We start from the raw sequence: 20966 nt of genomic DNA, 5'->3' as shown, positions 1-20966 counted from the left end.
GGAATACTGCAGACTATTTTTCTATCCAAGCTCAAGGAAGTGGGGGCAACCAGAAACATTTTTGCCATGTATGGGGTTATGCCACTGGATAGAGCATGACAAGAAAATTGTTTTCTTGTTTTAAGGAGCATCATTTTGACATTAGTGACTCTCCACATTCAGAAAAATCTCCATGGTTTGGTGAAGATCAAATATCGTTTAAACGCATTAATCCACTATGCGTAAGTCAGTGTATTTGAGACCTGGAAAATGTGCTGAACTGTGATCATTCCACATTATTTGCATGCAATGGAGAAGGTTTAAAAATCAGGTGTACAGGTAGTGCATGCTCTTAGCCGAAATCACAAAAATCAGCAGGTGCCCATATGTGCATATTTCCCTCAACTAGCTAATGAACAACACTGACCATTCCTATCCTGTACCATTACAGAAGAAATGGTGTTTTTATGCAAACAGAACAGAAAGAAAGCAATGGTTGAGCCCAAACAAAGAAGCAACTCCTTGGAAAAAGACCTGCACACATTCACAAAAGATAATGTTAAGCATATGGTGGCACAGCGACAGTGTGGTGTACTGCAAATTGCTTTCCTGAGTTGTAACCATCACTGCTATCATTCATTGTCGACAACTGAGACATTTTGCAGGTGCAATCCAAGAACAGTGAACAGGAAGACGGCGTGCAGTGTGTACCACCTGCCTGCTAGATTTAAGAACACTTTACCGTAGTTGGGTTGCACAGTCATTCTGCTCACACCTTTTCTGCTCATTATCGAACAACCTTCAAGCAACTTCCTTTCTGGATGAAAATGCACTCCAAACATAGCTTGACAGGTTCTTCGTCTCAAAACCAAGAGACTTCTACAGCTATAGTATTAAAAAGTTGCCCCAGTATTGGTAGACTGTTGTAAACAGTGAAGGAGAATATACTATTTATGACTAGTCTCTGTTATGAGTATCTTTCGAGTTTATTGAACTTGTGGAAAAATACTATGAACGTATGGACCAACCCGATATGTAGGGACAAATATAAAGGCTCACTGATATTTTCAGGAAAATAAACCACATAGTGCATTTAAAAAAATTTCACTCATTCATATAAAGCACACAAACACACAAAAAAAAATAAAAATGTCGATCTAACCTGCACCAGTCATGTTTTCACCAGCCAGACGTCCTGAGACAACAGCGTGGTCATGATGCTCAACTCGACGGCGTCCAAATTTCACGTCATAAAAGCACGTACAGTCACCTGCCTACCACAAGAAACACAGTTACAACATAATACAGAACCTACGCATACTTAACATAAAATGCACAAAAATGATCCTGGGCCACTCAAAGTAGTGCTATTGAACTAAAAAATACATATTTATCACATCCAATCACAGGAACATTAAAAAACAATTTACTGTACATTTGAGGCAAATAACACAACTGCTAAAAAGTAAATTATTAATAATACTCACAGCCCAGACATTAGATCTTGCCACCAGTTCGGCATTAACAAGGAAACCACCTAATTTTTCATCCACCTCCAGTCCTGAGGGACCCGCAAGCTCTGTATTTGGTTTCACTCCAACAGCAACAACAATATGATCAGCTTGTACCTATTTAAGACAAACAAAATATTGCAAGTTTTAACTATGGACTTATTAGTCCTTGGTCATTCTATTTGACTCTCATACTTTTTAACACTGTTATAACCATAGACACTTGGTGGTTTCCAGAACATTTCTGAATGTGTTGTGAAAGCAATCTTAGGCAAAATTACTGAAGCTCCCGAAACATAACATTTTCCAGAATGGAGAAAATGTTTTCCAAGTAAATAGTGTATCCTACACTTACCACTTAAGTACTTACAGCTATTTACTGTTAACAAGGCATTTCTTCTATTTTTGTAACGTCTACATTTACTTCTAAATGTGTTCAAGTTCATTAAGCCTGTGCATCATATAGTTGTCTGGCTCTGTTTGTGGATTGGTTTAGGGGATGCTGTCAACTGTACCAGTGCACTGTTCTTAAATAAGTAATAAATTGTTCCTGATGTGTGAATCAGATTAATCAATGATACGTTGAATTAAGGTGGAGTAATCTAGATAATGTTCTTCGGCTACAATTTCTTAAGCTCAATAATAACAGTTTATTCTGCTTTGAGACACACACTGAATGCAAACTGGTGACTGATCTCATCAGCAAAGTTACGTCGAGTTAAATCACTTGAGCTCCCAATATTGTGGATAATTAATTCAATTTATGATTAAAATAACTGATAACACAGTATGTGTTCACAGTTGAAAGTGATTCGAAACACACACAAATACGAGTCTGATAGCTGCACGAAGGAATGAGTCTAAGTTAGCTGCACGAAGGAATGAGTCTAAGTGCCAATCAGCACTGATATGAATAATCCCCACTTAACAGGCTTAGTTGAACTCAGTACATCTTCAACCTCTTTGGTCCCAATAGGTTTAACATGGGAAAAATGCTTAATTATGTTAGGCAATAGCCAGAGAAGTTGCAGATGATCAGCATGATGTTTTGATAGAAGCATATAACAAGCAGCAATGTCCTTCAAACCAACCGCTGTCTCTTGAGTTAGAGTTGATTGCGAAGCCTGGTTCAGACTTTGTTTATGACAGAGTGCAGAAACTACTTAAATATTTAGAGAGTTCACTACAAAATTGAGAGTGCTATTTAGTGCCAAGAACAACAGATCTAATATCAAACACAGCACTATCACTGTTATTTACTAAAAAGAAATGTACCAAGTAATGGGATGTTGTTTATCTGGGGCAATACTTAAGAAACTTTAACCCACGTAGATAAGAATAGAATGTGCTTGTGAAACTGTTTTGGCAGGATAAGTGATGCATGCAAAGAAGTTTGCTAAGAAACCATGCTAATAAGCTTTGTGAACTACAGCCACCAGATAGTGTGTGCACACAGTCACTGTGTAAACAGAATTTTGGATGACAAATAGGTCTTAATTTTCTGAGGTTTATCATTAAACTGATGCCATTCATCGTAATACAATCTTAACAGCAGCAGCATGCATGCATGCATCGAAATAAATGTCTAGACATCATATTCTATCACGAATAGTTTTCTTGTTCATTAACCAGATTATCAAATATTTGAAGGACTGTTTTATTTTGACCATTCTACCTACCAGATACAAAAGAGGTAGTCAAATGAAAATGAGACAGATGGAAAAAGTAAGTTAACTGTTTATTATTTCAAAAGTAGTTGCTGTAAGCGTTAATACATTTATCACACTTTCACCCTAAGTGGTCAATGCCGCTAGGGAGAAATATTTGCGATTACCCGCAAAACCAAGATTGTACCCAGGCCTGTACCTCTTCTCCAAAGGAAGTCTACAGTCACAATTGTTTTTCTTCTGGGCTTCAAAAATGTGGAAATCACATGGGGAAGGCTGCCCAATCTAACTTCTGCAGTGTAATGGAAAGAACCTTTGCAACGTGGGAAGGAACTTGTGGTGCTATGGTTGTTTCGACTACGTTGAAGTTTCACTGAGAAGCCCTTACATATCTTCCACACAATCCAATCTCTATCCAGCAATTTCCATATTTTTCAGCACTGCAGAAAGACATTTACTGCTGTTGATTTGCTTCAGACAAGGTCCATGCCTGGGTCCAATCATGGTTCTGTAGGCAACAGCAAACATTTTTCCACGAGCCACTGACCGTCTTTTGGGGTAAATGTTAACAGTTATGGTGATTGCTTTTGAAATAATGAGCAGTTTACTTATTTTTTCCATCTGTCTAACTTTCATTTAACTTTCCGTTACAGCTTAACATAGCAGAGATACCCTCAAACCACAATGGCATAAAAACAATCCTCTGAAGCTTCTCAAAGGACACCAATATAAACTAAGTGAAATGAGAACTGCATGCTGCTCCCCAGATAAACCAATGTACACAGATCTCAATTACTATCATTCCAAAATTCTATAGTAGGTTACACTCAAAAAATTGCCCTACTTTGAGGCTGCTGACATTAGGAAAGTTAGTGGTCTGATTCTTTACAATGCACATTCTGAAATAGAAATTAATATGAAAAACAAGCATTCCTTTGGAAAGGAAAATTAGGAATATTTTATCATTCAATTACTGTATCACTTCTAAAAAAAAAAATAATGATGCAGCCTTCAGTGTCAGTGGCAGGGTTTAAATCGATGTTCCATTACACACATTTCCAGTCATGTTCTATATGGAAGTGACAAATGAATTATTTTCATTTTACATTATAATTTGCTGCCCAATAAGAAAACTATTCCAAATTACTAATGGAAGATACAAGTTAAACACACTTTTGTTTAGGAAAAGGTAAAAACAATACTGACATAATTAACACAATAACAAAACTTTAATACTCAGCAATGCTGAACTACCACTCATTCACAACATAACCTCTAATGTGCAGATACACTCCCACAAGCTCAAACATGAAGTAAGGGAAATCAAATAACTATTGGGGGAAAAAGTGCAGCAACCTGGAGTGCAGGCTTTACATGATACAAAAGACACAGAGTTTTTATGTAGGTGTAAATACGTTACTGTATTCACCCCATTAGAAGACAAGATTTTTCCCACATTCATCATTCGCAAAAGACAAGGTCACCTTACATTTACAAACTAAACTATTTTTGCTGAGGTCAACATTATTAAATTGTGTGATACATTGATACAGGGGTTGTCTTACATTTACAGATAACGATTAGACAAGTGGGTTCATGCACAGATTTTTTCGAAAAATTCGGTAGGGTTGGAAGCACAGCAGTGGCACCAGGCTGGTTGAGCACTAAGAAGAATGTTTGGGCAGGGGAGGGGGGGGGGGGGGAGTTGTGAGCAGAAAACAAATTTTATCCTGCTGCCCACTGTGGAAATATATTGACTTTTTATGAACATCTACTGCAATTTGCCTGAATCCATTTGCAGTATGAACTGAACTGCCAAAGAATTGGGCCTATACTCATTATAGCCATAAACTTCTGCAGGAGATTGAAAGAGTCTATATAGGGGCGAGTGGCGTGTTTACATGTTTCATTCAGCAATGTAGTCAACAATCACCATGAGGCCTAATGGGAGTGAAAGTGTATCAGCTGCTGATTCTCCATAGCCAATGAGAGATGAGAAGGCAGACAGTATGTTCAGAAGCAAAAAACAAAGGAATATTGTCACAATTACACTTCAATATATGTGCAAAATACACTATATATTCAGAAAAAATAGCTGTGTTCTCCGGTGCCACCATACCCATAACCACAGTCTTAGGAATCGCAACATATTCGTAACAAGCAGCTAAGTATTTGTGACAGCCAAGACTTCAAATTTCATTACTGCTGGTTTCACTTGCAGCAACTGCAGCTGCTATATTAGGTGCCACCCTAGTGATACCATAGGCTGGCTAAAATTGTAAGCAAAGATGGAAGTGAAGGTAACAATTTACATAAACAATTTGTATATTTCATTTCTCCTTGTATTATTAATATGTAGACAATCAATAAATGGTGTAAGTTTAGAATAGATGCAATGTTAATTAATTAATTTATTTTTTTTGCAGAATATCAGTAATGTACTGGTAAGTCTCAATGTCACTTTGGACCTCATACGAAGTGGAGAATCATCCTTCGAAGACCAAAATCGTTGCCCTGATCCATTTAACAAGGGAACTCAAACTGTACCAGCTGACACGTGAACTACCATGATAGACACCAGTTGTTTTTTAAGTGACTGCAGTAACCACAGGAAATGCAGTATATATCTGTTCTACACAACAAGAAAAATCTTTGCTACAATTTTAACAAATAGGCTTTTGACTGTTTCTGAGAAAACACACAATGAATATCTGTGTAGCCTTCGTGCCTCCATAAATTACAGTGCATATTGTTCTGGATCTGATGGCAGCAAGAGAAATGCAGATAATAATGTGCGCCTTCATTCTTAAGAGGCTCTCACACGTTCAATTGTCATTCTGTCAATACGACTGTCCGGGGACACACATTGACGAACTATCAATATAAGAAATATAGAGGCAGTACTGATGGTCCCAAAACATTCTCAATGCTTTCAATATGAGATGAGAGTTAGAAGTTCAGTACTGACAGTTTGGCAATATTCTCTGCAGATATGTTGACAGGGCTTCATGAACCAGCCACGTGGCATTAGTGTGCGCTATTTATGTTTTCAGCTCATTTTCATACCTATCATACATCAGATTCAATTTCTCAAATGGTCTTAGAACAGAACTAAAATAATAGGTCAATGAAGGGACAGTCACTCAATGTGCCTCTTCAGGACAGTCAACATAGGATTCACTGTGGCACTGCTTTCTTCGCTGATATGAAAATTTAATATTTGCTTGTTGAACTACACAGCCGTGTAGAAAAACACTTCCACTTCAAAAAGTATGTAATACATATTGAGGTCTGGTAAATACATGTCAGTCTCATCGTATTTTTTTTTAGTTGAAATTCCGAACACATCCTCCCATGGCAGACAACTGCTCCACAGAGGTTTCCGTAACAACTTTCTAACTGTGTTTGCTGATAATACATCACTAAACTTCAAGCACTCCACTGACCTGCCTGTTGCTATAAATCTCACAGTTTCTCCTAATCCATTATGTGCAAAACAGCAGGTAGATGTATACCGCAACTTGTATTTGATGTCAGACTGCTGGGGACTATGTTCTAGCACGTCACAACTGAATGTTTTAGACTGTGTTTCAACACCACACAATGTTTGACAACGAACGTGTGCCGAAATTGCAGTCGCAATAAATAATATTTTTAACGACCAAATGTGGAATGATTTCACTGAATGATTACACTAAGGCTGGGGACTGAAGTCAATCTCACATTTTCATCAATTGTAGGCACTGTATTTTAATCTGCCTTTATTACTTTTTCAATTATAAAATGAATATTAATATTATTTAAATACAAATTAATCTCTAAGAGTACTAAGTAAAGGGACAAAAGAATGTTATTTCGTAGACTGTTTCGGACTATGTAAGCTACTGCACGACATTGTTAGCCGACTTCTTTTTCTCACTAGTTACAGTTACTGCTCACTCTTGATGTGAATAGGTCACCAACTTCATTTCTGTTGGTTTAATTGAGGCTGCAGTAGTAAGTTTTTTATCTACACTGGGGGAAGAACATACTGAAAATTCTACAAAATATTCTTTAACCAGAGACATCCCTGTTCCAAGTCAGCACTGATTTCATCCCACAAAATAATTATTTCTCGAAGGTGAAAATGTGTGTGGGGAGAGAGGGAGAGAGGGAGAGAGAGAGAGAGAGAGAGAGAGAGAGAGAGAGAGAGAGAGAGAGAGAGAGAGAGATATATTAATTAACTGTTTATTAACTGAGAATTCATTAAGAATTGACTTTCCACTAAATAGGCTGAGAGAGTCTAAATTTTGATCAGAATTTTTTAGTGCAAACAGTTTGCTATTAACCACAAAAACATTTAACTGTGACAGTTTTATGTCAACTTTAAACTTCAATACAACACAGATGATAAAATCTCTGGTGAAATGTTATATGAGCTAGCTACAACTTTTCCTGATTATTATTAAATCTTACTTATGGGCCGTGCTTGTTAGGAAAGAATGAAATTATTTAACTGAATCTTAATGCAAGCCATCTTAAATAATAGACTCAGACCATTATATAACGGGTGAATGAACAGTGCATTAGCAACACGTCACACTCAGTGCATATTAAAAACTATTAAAACAATATATAATAATGAACTGTGTTGCTTGGGGCCAGGTTGTGTATCTCGTCAATGTCTAAATAAGAGCAGAGTAAATATTTACAAAATAGCAACCACAAAAATCCTGAGAAATGTCTAACAAGACATACTACCAAGTATGATAAGCCAAGACAGAACCGGCTTTAGGACTCAGACCACCTCAAAATTCTGATCTCTTGATCTCTCATCAACTGCAATTCTCTCTCTTATTTTGCCTCTTTATTTCAGAGCACATCAGCATTAGGAAGTTTTAATAGAAACAGAGGACTCGTACGAAAAACTTTCGGGTCTCTGGTTTCAATTTCAGTTAGTAAAATAACATGCGACAAGTCGTTATTTTCAGCAAACTTGGACCCTTTTCCTCTTTCTTGTTGTTGTCTATTGTTTCTTGCTAGCTATTGCCAAGCAAATTAGGGCATACCCATTCTTTTGTGTGTTTGAGATCATTCTTAACTTTCTTACGACATATTGCTAGCTGATGCCAGACGACAGTAACGATATTATTGATGGTGTGAGAAACGTTTCAGTATATTAAAAGTCTGACAAATTAGTATTGTCAAATACTGAATATCAGCTGACTGTTTCTGTGTCTAACACTGTGCCTAAGCCGCACTTCACCTGCCCTACAGATTTTCTTAAGACTGATCAAAGCCCTCTACAGTGGTATGATCTTCCAGTCTTTTTCTAGTGCCTGCATTCATTCTCTTTGATCTGTATGTGGCAGCTATGCTGTAAGTCGTATCATTTGAAAATAACAAGTGTGGAAATTACGTCTATTGAGCTGCTCACTTTAAAACCAACTTGAGAGCACTACTTGCAAACAATGGTTTACTTTGATCTAGATCATAGCGTAAGATTCATTCTGACACTTACACATATCAGCAAGGGAACAGCAAAATCACTCCCATTTTTTATCTTATGCTTATGACAGCTGCCCAACATTTTGAAAACTTCTTTAGTCCAGACAGGACACCTTCAATGTTGAGATGTCTGATTACTTAAGTCACCTCACTGGAAGCTTCATTAATTGTATCAAAATGCTTTCTACTGGGATAAATGAGATTCAGTTAGAGCTTAAAATCTCACATCCAGGTTTCATCAAATGCAAAAATCCTTTTCATAAACTGTTCTCCTCTTGTTCGGTAACACTGAAGCAATTCTTTTGCAACCTGCTTTCTGCTCTCCACACAGATCATACAGAAACCATCTTGCAGCTGGTTGGTTGGTTGGGAGTGAAAGGGGTTAAACTGCAAGGTCATCAGTCCCTTCATTCGTTAAGCAGCAAACAAGGAGCGGCCGAAGAATGAAGGAGGTGAAAGACAAATCCTAGACAGCCTAAGTGTAACTAACACAAGAAAAAAAAGAGGGATAAAAGCTAAGAAAAGAAGAAAGCAGAGACAAGTCATTAAAAGATCAGTCAAGAAAAGGCATTAAACCAAGAAATGAAAAACCATTAAACCAAGAAATGAAAAACAATAAAGAAAATTAATAAAGTGACCAGGCTGCACCAAAAACAAGGGCTGATAAGGGACACCTGAGAATGAAAAGGTGGAGGTGTGTGTGTGTGTGTGTGTGTGTGTGTGTGTGTGTGTGTGTGTGTTGGGCGGGGGGGGGGGGGGGGGGGGGGAGGGGGAGGGGGGGGGGGAGCAGGAGAGGGATGCCCGACAACCCCTCAAGCAGTCAACAAGTCAAAAAAAGTCCTTCCTTACACGGATGAGTGGAAACCACCTTCGCAGGCAAAACATAACACCCATCAGCCACCTTGGTGTCATCTGCTAGCACCAAAGGTAGCTTGTCACAAAGATTCAGATTCCACCTCAAAGCAGCCAAATTAGGGCAGTCTATGAGTAAATGGGCCACCATCAGGTGGGCTCCACATCGGGAATGAGGAAGATCCTCATGTCGGAGAATGTGACCACAGGTCAGCTAAGTGTGGCCAATGTGGAATCGACAAAAGACGGTGAATCCCCGGCAAGAAGCACACAAGGAAGACTGCCATGGGGTCATGGTCTCCTTAACAGTCCTCAGTTTGTATGGGGACATCAGAGCAGACGATTCTGAATTCCAGACATCCAGCAATCAATGGCATATAAATGACCGAAGGTCTGGTTCTGGGACTCCCATTTCTAGAAGCGGCATCCTGATGGCCAGCTTGGTCAATCGGTCAGCTATTTCATTTCCCAAAGTCCCATCATGATCAGGAAACCAAATGAAACCAGCTGGCAGTCCAGCTTGATGGAGATCAGAGACACAATCCTGGATGCCTGTAATCAGTGAGTGAGGAGACCAGCACTGGTCTATGGCACGAAGGCTGCTAAGGAGTCACTGTAGGTTGGGATACTCTTACCAGAGCACGAATGAATGTAGCCAAGTGCTAATTTAATGGCCATTAATTCAGCAATGAAGACACTGCATCCGTTTGGCAAAGAGTGGAGTTCACTGCACCATGCATGTGTGTATGCAAAGCCTGTTCGTCTCTCGACTGTTGAACCTCTGTGAATGACAATCCCAAACCGGGATAGGTCTCAAAGTCAGTCAAGAACAGGCGGCAAAAAATTGTAGGGCTATGGAATCTTTTGGACCAAAGGAGACCTATGGCCAAATCCAGGGTCAGGGCACAAGCCATGGGGGCAGATGCGATGTCTCCCTAACCAAAGGTGACAGTGAAGGAAGTTGCAGTTCCGAACAGAGACACAGCAAGCATTCAGCAGATGTAAACCCAGTTCTGGGCCGCCATTTTGCAAGGTGGAGCTCCCTTACAGGGAAAAGGACACAGTAGTTTGGGATGTTCTGGGAAGTTACGAATGCGTATAGTGTGATTCAGCAGCTGTTATTGGCAACTGATAGGTAATGAAGGAACTCCAGCCTTGACTAGTAGGCTGATCAAGGGGGCCAGTTCGGAAGGCTCCTGTGACGAGTCGGACCCCAAATTATAACGGGGTCCAGTAAAGTGAAGTGTATTGAAGTGTCACCAGCACTTTCACTTAAGTTGGCAAAGATGAGGAAGCCACATCAGCTGGTAATCTAAGATCAATACCAAAAAGCAATGCATCTCAACTACAAGAAATAATTGATTGTCCAGGTAAAGCTCTGGGTGTGGGTGGGCAGTACAAGGGCAACAGAAGTGCATGACAAGTCTTGGCAGCTGAAAACTGAAAGCCATGGGTGAGAGCCCATGACTGCCCCTTTTGTATAGCGCCATGCAGGCAACGCTCAGCAACACTCATACTAGAGCAATAATAAAAGCAAAAATTGTCAGCATATTCAGTGTGTGATATCAAAGACCTCGCAACTGCCATTAGACTACTGATGACAACCAAAACGAGGGGGACACTCAGTACAGAGTCCCGCAGGGCTCCACTCTCTTGGGAAAGGGAGGAGGGTACTTAGTGAAGTACCCACTTGAATCACGAATGTGCAATAAGACAGGAAGTTCTTGGCAAAAATCAGGAGTGGACCCCCAGACACCATTCATGTAATGTAGTAAGGATGTGGTGATCCCATGTCATGCCCTAAATAAGCCTTCTGTAGATCGAGAGAGACAGCAATGAGGTGCTGACAACGTGCAAAGGCCATCTAGATGGTGGACTCTAGCAGCGGAGTTGCCTTTGGGAAGACTTAAATACAGCCAAAAGGCCCCAAGACTCAAAGAGCAAACACAGCCACTTGCTCACCGTGTGTTCAAGCAACTTACAGAGAATGTTGGTAAGCCTGACTGAGCAATTACTGCCAATCTTCAGGCAGTTCTTACCCAGTTTCAGTACCGGAACTATAGCGCTTTCTCGCCACCGTGATAGGAACTCACCTTCGTTGCATATTAGATTAAAGAGGGCAAGGATGTGACACTGACAATCCTCTGCGAGATGTTTCAGCATCTGATTCTGTATGCGGTCTGGCTCTGGCGCCGTCAGGGCAGTGGACTAGGGCATTGAAGAGTTCCCACTCACTGAACAGAGAGAAAGCATTATATGGCACCAGGTGGCGGATAGAAGAAGACAAGCGCATTTGCTCCCCCACTTTTTAATGAATCAGAAGGACACAGATATGCAATCATAATGCTCAGCAAAATATTTGGCGACAGTGTCTGGATGAATGGCACTTCTGGATCAGTATAAACGGCACCATCAAAGCAAATATTTGAAATATCTGCAAGGGACTGGAAGCTACAGAAGTATCTGACCTTTGCCCATAAGTGTGATGGAGAGGTACATGATCCAATGATGGAAACATACCATTTCCAGGATTCTAGCTTTTGTCATTTTGTGAGGTACTGAACATGGGTACAGAGCTGTTTAAAGGCAATGAGGTACTCCAGTGAAAGATGCCACTTATGGTGTTAGAGAGCCCACCCATGATCTCCAATGGCAGCAGCGATCTTTGGGGTCCAGCAGGGTACTGTTTCCCCATGGAGATGAGAAGTTTTGGTTGGCTGCCTAAAGAATGGCTGCCATTCTATGCTGATCGGCCACATTGATACTATCTTGCAGCGGGTGCGGAGGGGGGGGGGAGATTGGCTAAGGACGACAGCAGAGGCGAATTCATCCCAGTCAGCATTACAGAGAAACCATCTGGGTGGGCGTATAGGGGAGCAATGCTGAGGGAGAGACAGGAAGATCAGGAACTGGTCACACCATACAGGTTATCATGGACCCTCCAGTGGATAGGTGGAAGAAGACCAGGGCTGCAAAAGAGAGATCAGTGGCCGAATAAGTTCTAGTACCACACTGAAATGTGTGGTGGTACCAGACGAAGAGGCAAAGATTGAGCTGTGGTAGTATAGATGTCTCTTTACTGTGGCCAGTGTTCATTGTACCTCCATGCAAAGAGTTATGGGCGTTGAAGTGCCCAACAGTAAGAAAGGTTGGGGGAGCTGAGAGAATAATGCAGACATACACCCTGGGACAAAACTTCATCAGGAGGAAGATAAAAATTAAAATCCTGATGTGCCCTTACCCGAACAGCCACAGCCTCCAAGGGGGTATATCAAGAGGCACAAGTTAACTGTATACAGAGTTCGCACACATGTGCAAACTCTGCATGATACTCTCTCATAGTTGGTACAATTCTTAAAAATAACCTCAGCAGCCTTGAAGGGCAGGGGTCTGATTTGCTGGACACCACATTCCCTGCATGGCAATACAGACTGCAAAGTACTTAAAAGCTGCCATAGCTCAGCCAGGTGGTGGAAAAATCCATTACAATTCCACTGGAGGGTCAGACTGTCTAAATATTCTGGGGGCATGAAGCGACTGAAGGTGGGGACAAATTACGAACCACGGTCATGTGCTGCCACCAACAGATACCAGGGGATATAATGACATAGGCTCTGCGGCAAATTGCCTGGGGAGATCTGGTGCCTTAGGAGCCACATGGATTTCCATCTTGGACAAAGGAGGACATGCAGGGTCCAGTGGCATGGCGACCACCGGAGTTTCCTTTGCGTCTTAGACAACTTTTTTTTGTCCTCTTCCTCCTTAGAAGACAAGGACTGAGGTTTCCCCAAACTGGTTTCAGGAACAGAGGAAGAACAAGAGTCCAATAGTAAGCAGGCTGTCATTCCTTCAGTCACTGGTTGGTGTCTGGCTGTGGACCAGCTGGAACCATGCTAGGAAGAGTCCCAAGGAACCTCTTCCCAGCTAGAGAAGTTGCAGGAATATGACGCATCTCCAGCTGGGGGATGGGGACCGATGTCACCGGCAAGTGAGAGTCAATGGCCTGATATGCGACCCTAACTACCTGGAGGGGCATGTATTATCAGACAACTCTGAGAGTTCACTGTAAGAAGTGCAACACAGGAGAGCACCATTGCCAGAGAAGGTGAGAATGTTGTGCAAGACTGAGTAATTTCTATGGGATTAGGCTGCTCAAACTTTTTTCTGGCCTCTTTGTATGGGAACTTGTCTGGGGTCTTGTTTTATTTTCCTTTCATGCTTAAAAATGGAGCAATCTGGAGAGCATGGAGAGTGGAGATCGCTGCAGTTTACACATGTGGAAGGAGCAGCACATGGAACATTTGCGTCAGAGGACGTCCACAATCCCTGCAGATGGGAGGCAATAGACCAGGAAGACACACATCCAAACTTCAAAGTTCAGCAACTGAAGCTTCTCACTTCATACAACTGAAGCTTCTCTTAGGAGAAGGAACATAGAGTCTCATGTCACACCGGTAGGCCATCACCTTGACCTTCCCAGGTGATGTATCACCCTCGAAAGCCATGATGAATGCCCGACTAGCAATTCCATTTTCCCTTGATTCCCTATGGACACGATGGATGAAGTGCACACTCTGTCACTCTAAGTTGGGCCACAGCTCATCAGACTGCAAAAGAAGACCACAGGGAAAGAAAGCCCTGGACCATACTGTGACTCCTGCGGGGACAGACAGTCCTAGGTATGTCACCCAACTTTTCACGAGAGAGCAGCACTTGGCCTGGAGGAAACCACTCTTCACCTTAAATATGGCTGCAACTTCCCCCTATTTTTTATCAATGTGTTCACAAAAAAATAAAGGTTTTGTGGCCAAAAAGGTGTCCCCATCAAGAGCAGGAATTTGGGGATGAGGATTTTGCTCCTTATCGTCTAGTCCTGTGTGCCTCCAATGGTGTGGCCAATGAAGGTAACAATGTTGGGATCGTTCTTTGTTGCATCATACACGTCCTTTCCATACGAAGAGACTTCTGGGGCCATGTGACCACCAGCAGGAGAAAGTTTAAGTCGCTTCATATGCGAACTATCTGCCATGGTGCCCCCCTACTCCGAATGGAGGTTCTCTCCATGGGCATCATAGCCACAGCTACTTGGCCAGTAATCTGTTTCTTGGAGTCCCCATGCCCCAGTCATGATGGGCACATGCTCTACAGCATACTTGGGGAGTGTGCAGCGCAGGCACCAACAGTGTGATCCCCGCACAGTAAGGGGGCTGAAACTCCAGTTTACATTATCATAACTGAAGTTGCTGCCGGATGTCCCCCACTGTGGCTCACTGCTCTTCAGTGAGTATGTGTATGGCTACCACAGGGCCCCAGCTACCATCATGCAGGTACTTGACACTTTCCTTCCCCCCACCCAATCCACCACGATGGGATGGCTACCCTGCTGGGGTTTGGATGCACAACAAAAGGAAAGAAAAGGGAGCCACGGTGGAAGGGCACAGGGACAGAGCATACACCACAGTAGGTGACTTTCCCTGAATGACACTCACTCCTATAAAATTTGGGAAAGGCAGCAGGTCAAGCCCAATAATGGGGACCATAAATTGTTAATGGAATGTGAAGACAACACCAGCAGTGAAACTGGAAATCAAGTAACAACACTGTTAACCAAGTCCAGGCAGGTTCTGCCCCAAAAGGACCAACCGATGGAAAGTCAGAGGAGGTAAGAGATAGTCAAAGTGTAGGTTTGCAGCACAGAAAGAGGAAGTAGTGCTGCAAAGGCTGGGACCCTGTGGCAGCCATGCACATACTCACCTAAGAGCAGTGAGCCATGTTGGGGGACATCTGGCAACAACTTCAGTTATGATACTGTAAACTGGAGTGACAGACTTTACAGCCTCACAAGCAATTTCCTAGCAAGCTTTTTGTCAATCTTCTCTCAAACTGCCATTAACGATAAAATTAGGATGTGTAGTCTGTTGCAACTGATGGCCTTCCACTTCTTGGGTTGTCCTCTGTGTTTACCCGATCTTCATGGAAACTAACAGTTCTCTGTGATACTGTGCTTTAGACATACTACACTATTCCCAGACTCCTGAAGTGCTGTAAATTTCCATTTGATTCTTTCCATGTAGGGATTTGATTTTGATATATGAATGCTAGCCACAATGTGTAATCTGACCTGACATGAATTTCAACTTGATCATGCTACCATTATGGTTGCACATGTGCCGTGTGCAGGGCTTTTGAAATTACACTTTTACAATACCTGTAAGTCATATAGCTACTGCATTAGTCAAATTTCCACCCCTTCGCGACAGAGCACGTCAAGGTACGGAAACATATTAGTAACATACGTGAACACACTGTGCCACCTTTGAGCTATAAATAGCACATAAAAGCTCCACTTCAGACAAATGACAGACAAAGCTTTCTCAGGAAATGAAAACTATGCATCAAAATACGATCAAGCAAGGTGTGTGTGTGTGTGTGTGTGTGTGTGTGTGTGTGTGTGTGTGTGTGTACTACACATGTTCAAAGTAATAGTGCACACAGTACCAACCAAAATTTACAAAATTACTAAAAATTCTATATAACTTTCACTCTCTGTTGTAGACCATCAACGGACCAGTAATCAAATTAAGTGTAACATTTCCTTAATCGGTGCTTTGTCTCAATGTTTTGACAAAGCCCTATACACATGTTTCACTTTACACAAACAATCTTGAAACTAACCGACTGTCCATTGCTGAGTTTTAACACAACTTGCCCCTTGTCCGCGTCAACTTCTTTGACTTCAGCATTTGGAATCACATTCACTCCTTCTGCTTTCACTTTGTTCATGGTCCACTGACTTAAATATTCAGGTAAAATTTTTCCCAAAGTACCACTTTCTGGAAATATCTGCTGCACCTTCACACCTTCCTTGCAGCCTGGAAAAAAGAACTATAAAATGTTGGCACTTATAATGAAACTAGTCAATATAATTTGTTACAGCAACATACCATGGCGAGCTAGAGCACACGCTAGTTCAGTTCCGAGAAATCCACCACCAATAACTGCAATATTTTTAACACCTTTATGAACTATTGCATGGAGTTCTTCAAAATCATAAACATCCCTAAATAATGTAACTTTTTCTTGAATCAGATCATTTGCTTTCTCAAAGACTGGCAAGTTTTTTGGGCTGGCTCCTGCAATAACAAAAAATCTATGAAATGTAATAAGACTACCTAAAATAAAATTGTGTAGTATGTAACAAGAAGAAGATTATTTTCTACTCACCAGTAGCTATAAGGCACTTCTTAAACCTAATTTCATGGCCATCTTCAAGATATGCTATTTTCTCAGTAACATCTACCTTTTTAACATTCCAACCTCGTGCTACAGCAACACCTCCATTGGCCTGTTCCATTAAACATTTGCAATCAACATAAAAGTCTTCTGGTTCATAAAAAAGACTTCTCTCTGTACCATTCCACTGCTTGAAAAGTAGCTTTTTGGAAGCTTCATCATCTTCATTAAACCACAGTTCCTTTGATAATGGAGGTCTCATGTAAGGATAACAACTCTCATTTGAAACTATAAGCACCTGTAAAAAACCAACTAAACTTAAAATATTAATTTTATGGTTATCTAAATGGTTCAACAAAAGCGAAAAGTAACAATTATTTATGCTGCAATCAAAGATATTTTTATACAAAAAGAGAATAGAAGTCAAAAGTCCGAACTAAAGTGCATCCATTTCCAGAAACTATGAACAACTATTTTTCAGATAATATGATGTCAACAGCAGAAAGGTGTGTACTGAAGTTAATTGTGTTGTTTGGAAACAATTCACATATAATACCATCTGTGTTAATAAATAACTTCTGTTGTAATTTGACATCTGCATTTAACACTTCAGATGTACTGCGGTATTTTGTTGTTATAAAGGAATGTATCACCCTAGTGACAGCAATAGAAATTGCAAGAAGCAAGCCTGTATCTACTACTGAATGAATGAAGCAAACACAGCCACACTAAATACCACATTTGCCCCATCATAAGACAAGGTTTTTTCTCTAAATTCATCATTTGAAAAATACAGTCATCCTACATCTGGAGATAAAACTGCTGCAGCAGAGGTCAACGTTTTTACATTGTTTAACAAATCAGTATAGGGATCACTTTACATTTAAAGGTGAAGCTTTGAAGTGTTGGCAATTGAATTCATGTGACCTTTTAAGAATTCTGGAGGGTTAGAGGGGGAACAGTGACACCAGTTTGGCTGAGAAAGAGGATTAATATGGGGAGGGAGAATTATGAGCAGACATACCACATACTTTGGCTTATTATGAGCATCTACTATAGTTTGTCAATACCCATTTAGTGTCAGAATTTAACTGACTTTAAAATTGGACAAATATTCAGCAACAGTATATGTTTCTGCAGGAAACAGTAAAAGTCTACATAGGGGCCAGTGGCATACCTACCGAATTTACCCGAGTATAAGATGAGGTTTTTTCCCCAAATTCGCCATTCAAAAAATACACAATCATCTTTATATTCGCAGATTAAACTATTGCTATTGAGGTCAACATTTTATGTTGTTCAGTGGAGTACAAAGGGTCAGTCTTACATTTATAGCAGTCATATTTATATATGAAACTTTGGCTACTGAGGTCACATGCAGATGTATTTGGAAGAATGTTGAAAGGTGATGCTTGCGTTGCAACAGGCTCAAGATTTCCTGATACGCCAAAGTTCTCAATACAATATCAACGTTGCACGAGCAATGACGTGACACTGACTCGTGAGGCACTAGTGCAAGAGATAAGCAAGAAACTATGAACTAGTCACTACAACAGTCTAGTGCTCTGCTTGAAATAAGGTGTTTTTGTGAAACACAGGAGAAAATAGCATTAAATTACATAGTATTAGAAACATTAATTCTGCTTTTTTAGTAAAGGTAACATTCAAACGTGAAAATGTTGTCCTTCAAAAACATTACTCGATTCTGAAACCAGATCAATATTTTATTGGAATACGAGGGACTAAAGATTTACTAAGTGGGCTGCAAATGAGAAAATCAGTTGCTGTTCACGTATCAGAATACTGGGTGAAAACGTTACCACATTTTACTCAGCATCAGAACATGATGGTGACACTCAGACGAAAAAAGAAGGAAAATTAATTCAGAATGAAATGCCTAAAAAACAAAATAAGTAATATTTAACTAATTGCTGTCACGAGAATAAATTTTAGTGGCAGGACCTGCAGTGGTGATACTACCAACACGTATCACTAGATCACGGGACAAGTAAAAGTTTGAGAATGGGACTGAACTGTGATCTTTTATTTAGGCACAGTGGAACCTTGCTAATTGAAGTCTCCTCATAACACACAATTTACATAAAGAGCAAAACAAACTGTAAAAAAAATGAGTTGCTTAGCGAGTGATGTTTCACATAGTGAGTGACTATGATTTAGTGAGACATCAACAGCCACCCAGCCATTCCTGCGTGGCAAGGGAAACATTCAACAATATGAACACCTTTCACTGTCAGCAGCAGCACATGAACAATGTCTTTAGTATGTACTGCTGTTTGGGTGTAGCACTCTTTCTGCTACCATCTTAGTGCAGGTTTTAATCACATATTTTTTCTATACTTGTGTTCACACAGTGTTTTGTGTGTGTGAATTTTAATAGCCTTCATAGAAACACCTCCGAAGATAAATCTGGAAGACGATGACCGTAAGAGAATGAAGATGACCTTAGAAATAAAACATAAAATCACTGAAAAACTTGAACGTGTCGTGAGCATTACTGATTTAGCAGGCACATACAACTGGCCTCAATCAACTATTTGCATTCTCCTCAAGAACAGGACAAGACCAATGAGACAGATGCTTCATAGGAAGTGACAAGAGTATCTAAACAACAGTTTCGTTTTGTGGACAATGTCGAAAGGTTGCTCCTTATATAGATAAATGAAAGGCAATTGCAAGGCGACACTATTAACAAGAACATCATTTGTGAAAAGAAGGTGAGAATGAATGAAGACACTAGGATCATCAGCAACCAAAGAAGTGTTTAAGGGAAGCCATGGGTTGTTCTAAAAGTTTAAGAGAAGAACTGGCATCCACATCATTGTGAGGCATGGCGAAGCAGCCAGCTCAGACACAAAGGCAGCAGAGAACTTAATCAGCAACTACAAGATGCTCGTAGATTCTGAGGGTTATCTGCCACAATAGGTTTTTAATTGTGATGAGACAGTTCTTTTCTGGAAAAGATGTCGACGCGGACCTCCATAACAGCGTAGGAGAATGGATTGCCTGGTCACAAGCCAATGAAAAGACTGCTTCACACAGTTATTCTGTGCAATGAAAGTGGAAGTTCGAAAATTAACTGCTGCTTGTGCACCATTCAGAAACTCCATGAGCCTTCAGTACAGTACAGAAGAGCAAGTTAAATGTGATGTGGAGGTGCAACAACAAGGCTCGGGTGACACATGATCTATTTTGTGATTGGATCAATCCAGTGTTTGGTCCTTTACTCTGAAAAAGTATTTTCTTGAGATGAATCTGTCACTCCATGTCTTTCTTGTTATGGACAACGCTCCAGTCCATTCTCCAGGCCTACAAGACCACCTGCTTGAAGAATTTCAATTCATCAAGATCCAATTTCTGCTTACCAACACCACACTGCTACTCCAGCCTATGGACCAGCAAATTATTTCTACCTTTAAGAAGTTCTACAATGTAGCACTCTTTGAGCATTGCTTTGAGTTGACTTAAGCTATCAATCTCACTCTCAGATAGTTTTGGAAATATCACTTCAACATTGTTGCCTGCACCAAGACGATCGAAAAGGTGTGAGAAGGGATTACCAAGAGAATCCTCATTTCTGCTTGGAAGAAGCTTTGGCTGGAATATGTTGAATGTCTGGTGGAAGATCACAGCCAAGGAATGACCAATGAAGAGCTTATGGAGTTGTGTGTTTCAGAGCAGGAAGGTGTGTAGAGGAGTACTTCAGAGGAGAAGGAAGAGGAGGTTGACTGGTTGGTTGGATTGGAGAAGGGACCAAACTATGCGGTCATCAGTCCCTCCGACCTTGGAATAACTAAAACTGATAAAACCTCACACTCTAAGACAGAACTACAATGGCCATAAAATTACAAATTATTAACACAGTAGGAAGGAAGAAGGTGGAAGGTGGAAGAAGAGAGAAGGGAAAGAAAGTGACTAATGACAGGGGCATGCAGGAAGAAGCACAGGTAGACAAGATAGACACTCAAGCACGGTGTATACGCGGACAAGGAAAAAAAATTTCCGGATTTTCCCAGATTTCCTGGTTAAAAACACACTTTCTCCCAGATGAAAAAACACTTTTTGCATGTTATTAAGTGACAGTATATTTTCCCTCAGAACTGTGAAACTTATCAATCCTTTTGAATGGTTATGTTTTTATACACGGGTGTAGAATTTCCTGGCACTTTAGAAAATGAAACTCAGGGAAGAAAACCCCTTTTGGAAAGATTTTTGATGT

The 20966-nt window shown here is 40.7% G+C and overlaps 1 protein-coding gene across 1 annotated transcript in view; it reads right to left on the bottom strand.

The window, feature by feature from the left end:
* LOC126412405 (apoptosis-inducing factor 1, mitochondrial) overlaps positions 1-20966 on the bottom strand; it is a 106488-nt gene that overhangs the window by 42258 nt on the left and 43264 nt on the right. Inside the window, exons 5-9 of the mRNA XM_050081989.1 lie at positions 16721-17027; positions 16441-16629; positions 16172-16368; positions 1467-1607; positions 1142-1253 (exon numbers count right to left, since the gene is read on the bottom strand). Of these exons, the coding sequence (XP_049937946.1) occupies positions 1142-1253; positions 1467-1607; positions 16172-16368; positions 16441-16629; positions 16721-17027 (946 nt within the window). The remainder of the gene's footprint in view (positions 1-1141; positions 1254-1466; positions 1608-16171; positions 16369-16440; positions 16630-16720; positions 17028-20966) is intronic.

The sequence above is a fragment of the Schistocerca serialis genome, chromosome 7 (genome assembly GCF_023864345.2).
Source record: "Schistocerca serialis cubense isolate TAMUIC-IGC-003099 chromosome 7, iqSchSeri2.2, whole genome shotgun sequence".
Lineage (NCBI taxonomy): Eukaryota > Metazoa > Arthropoda > Insecta > Orthoptera > Acrididae > Schistocerca > Schistocerca serialis.
Note: the sequence above shows the minus strand (reverse complement) of the source record. Positions and strands in the feature narration are given on the sequence as shown.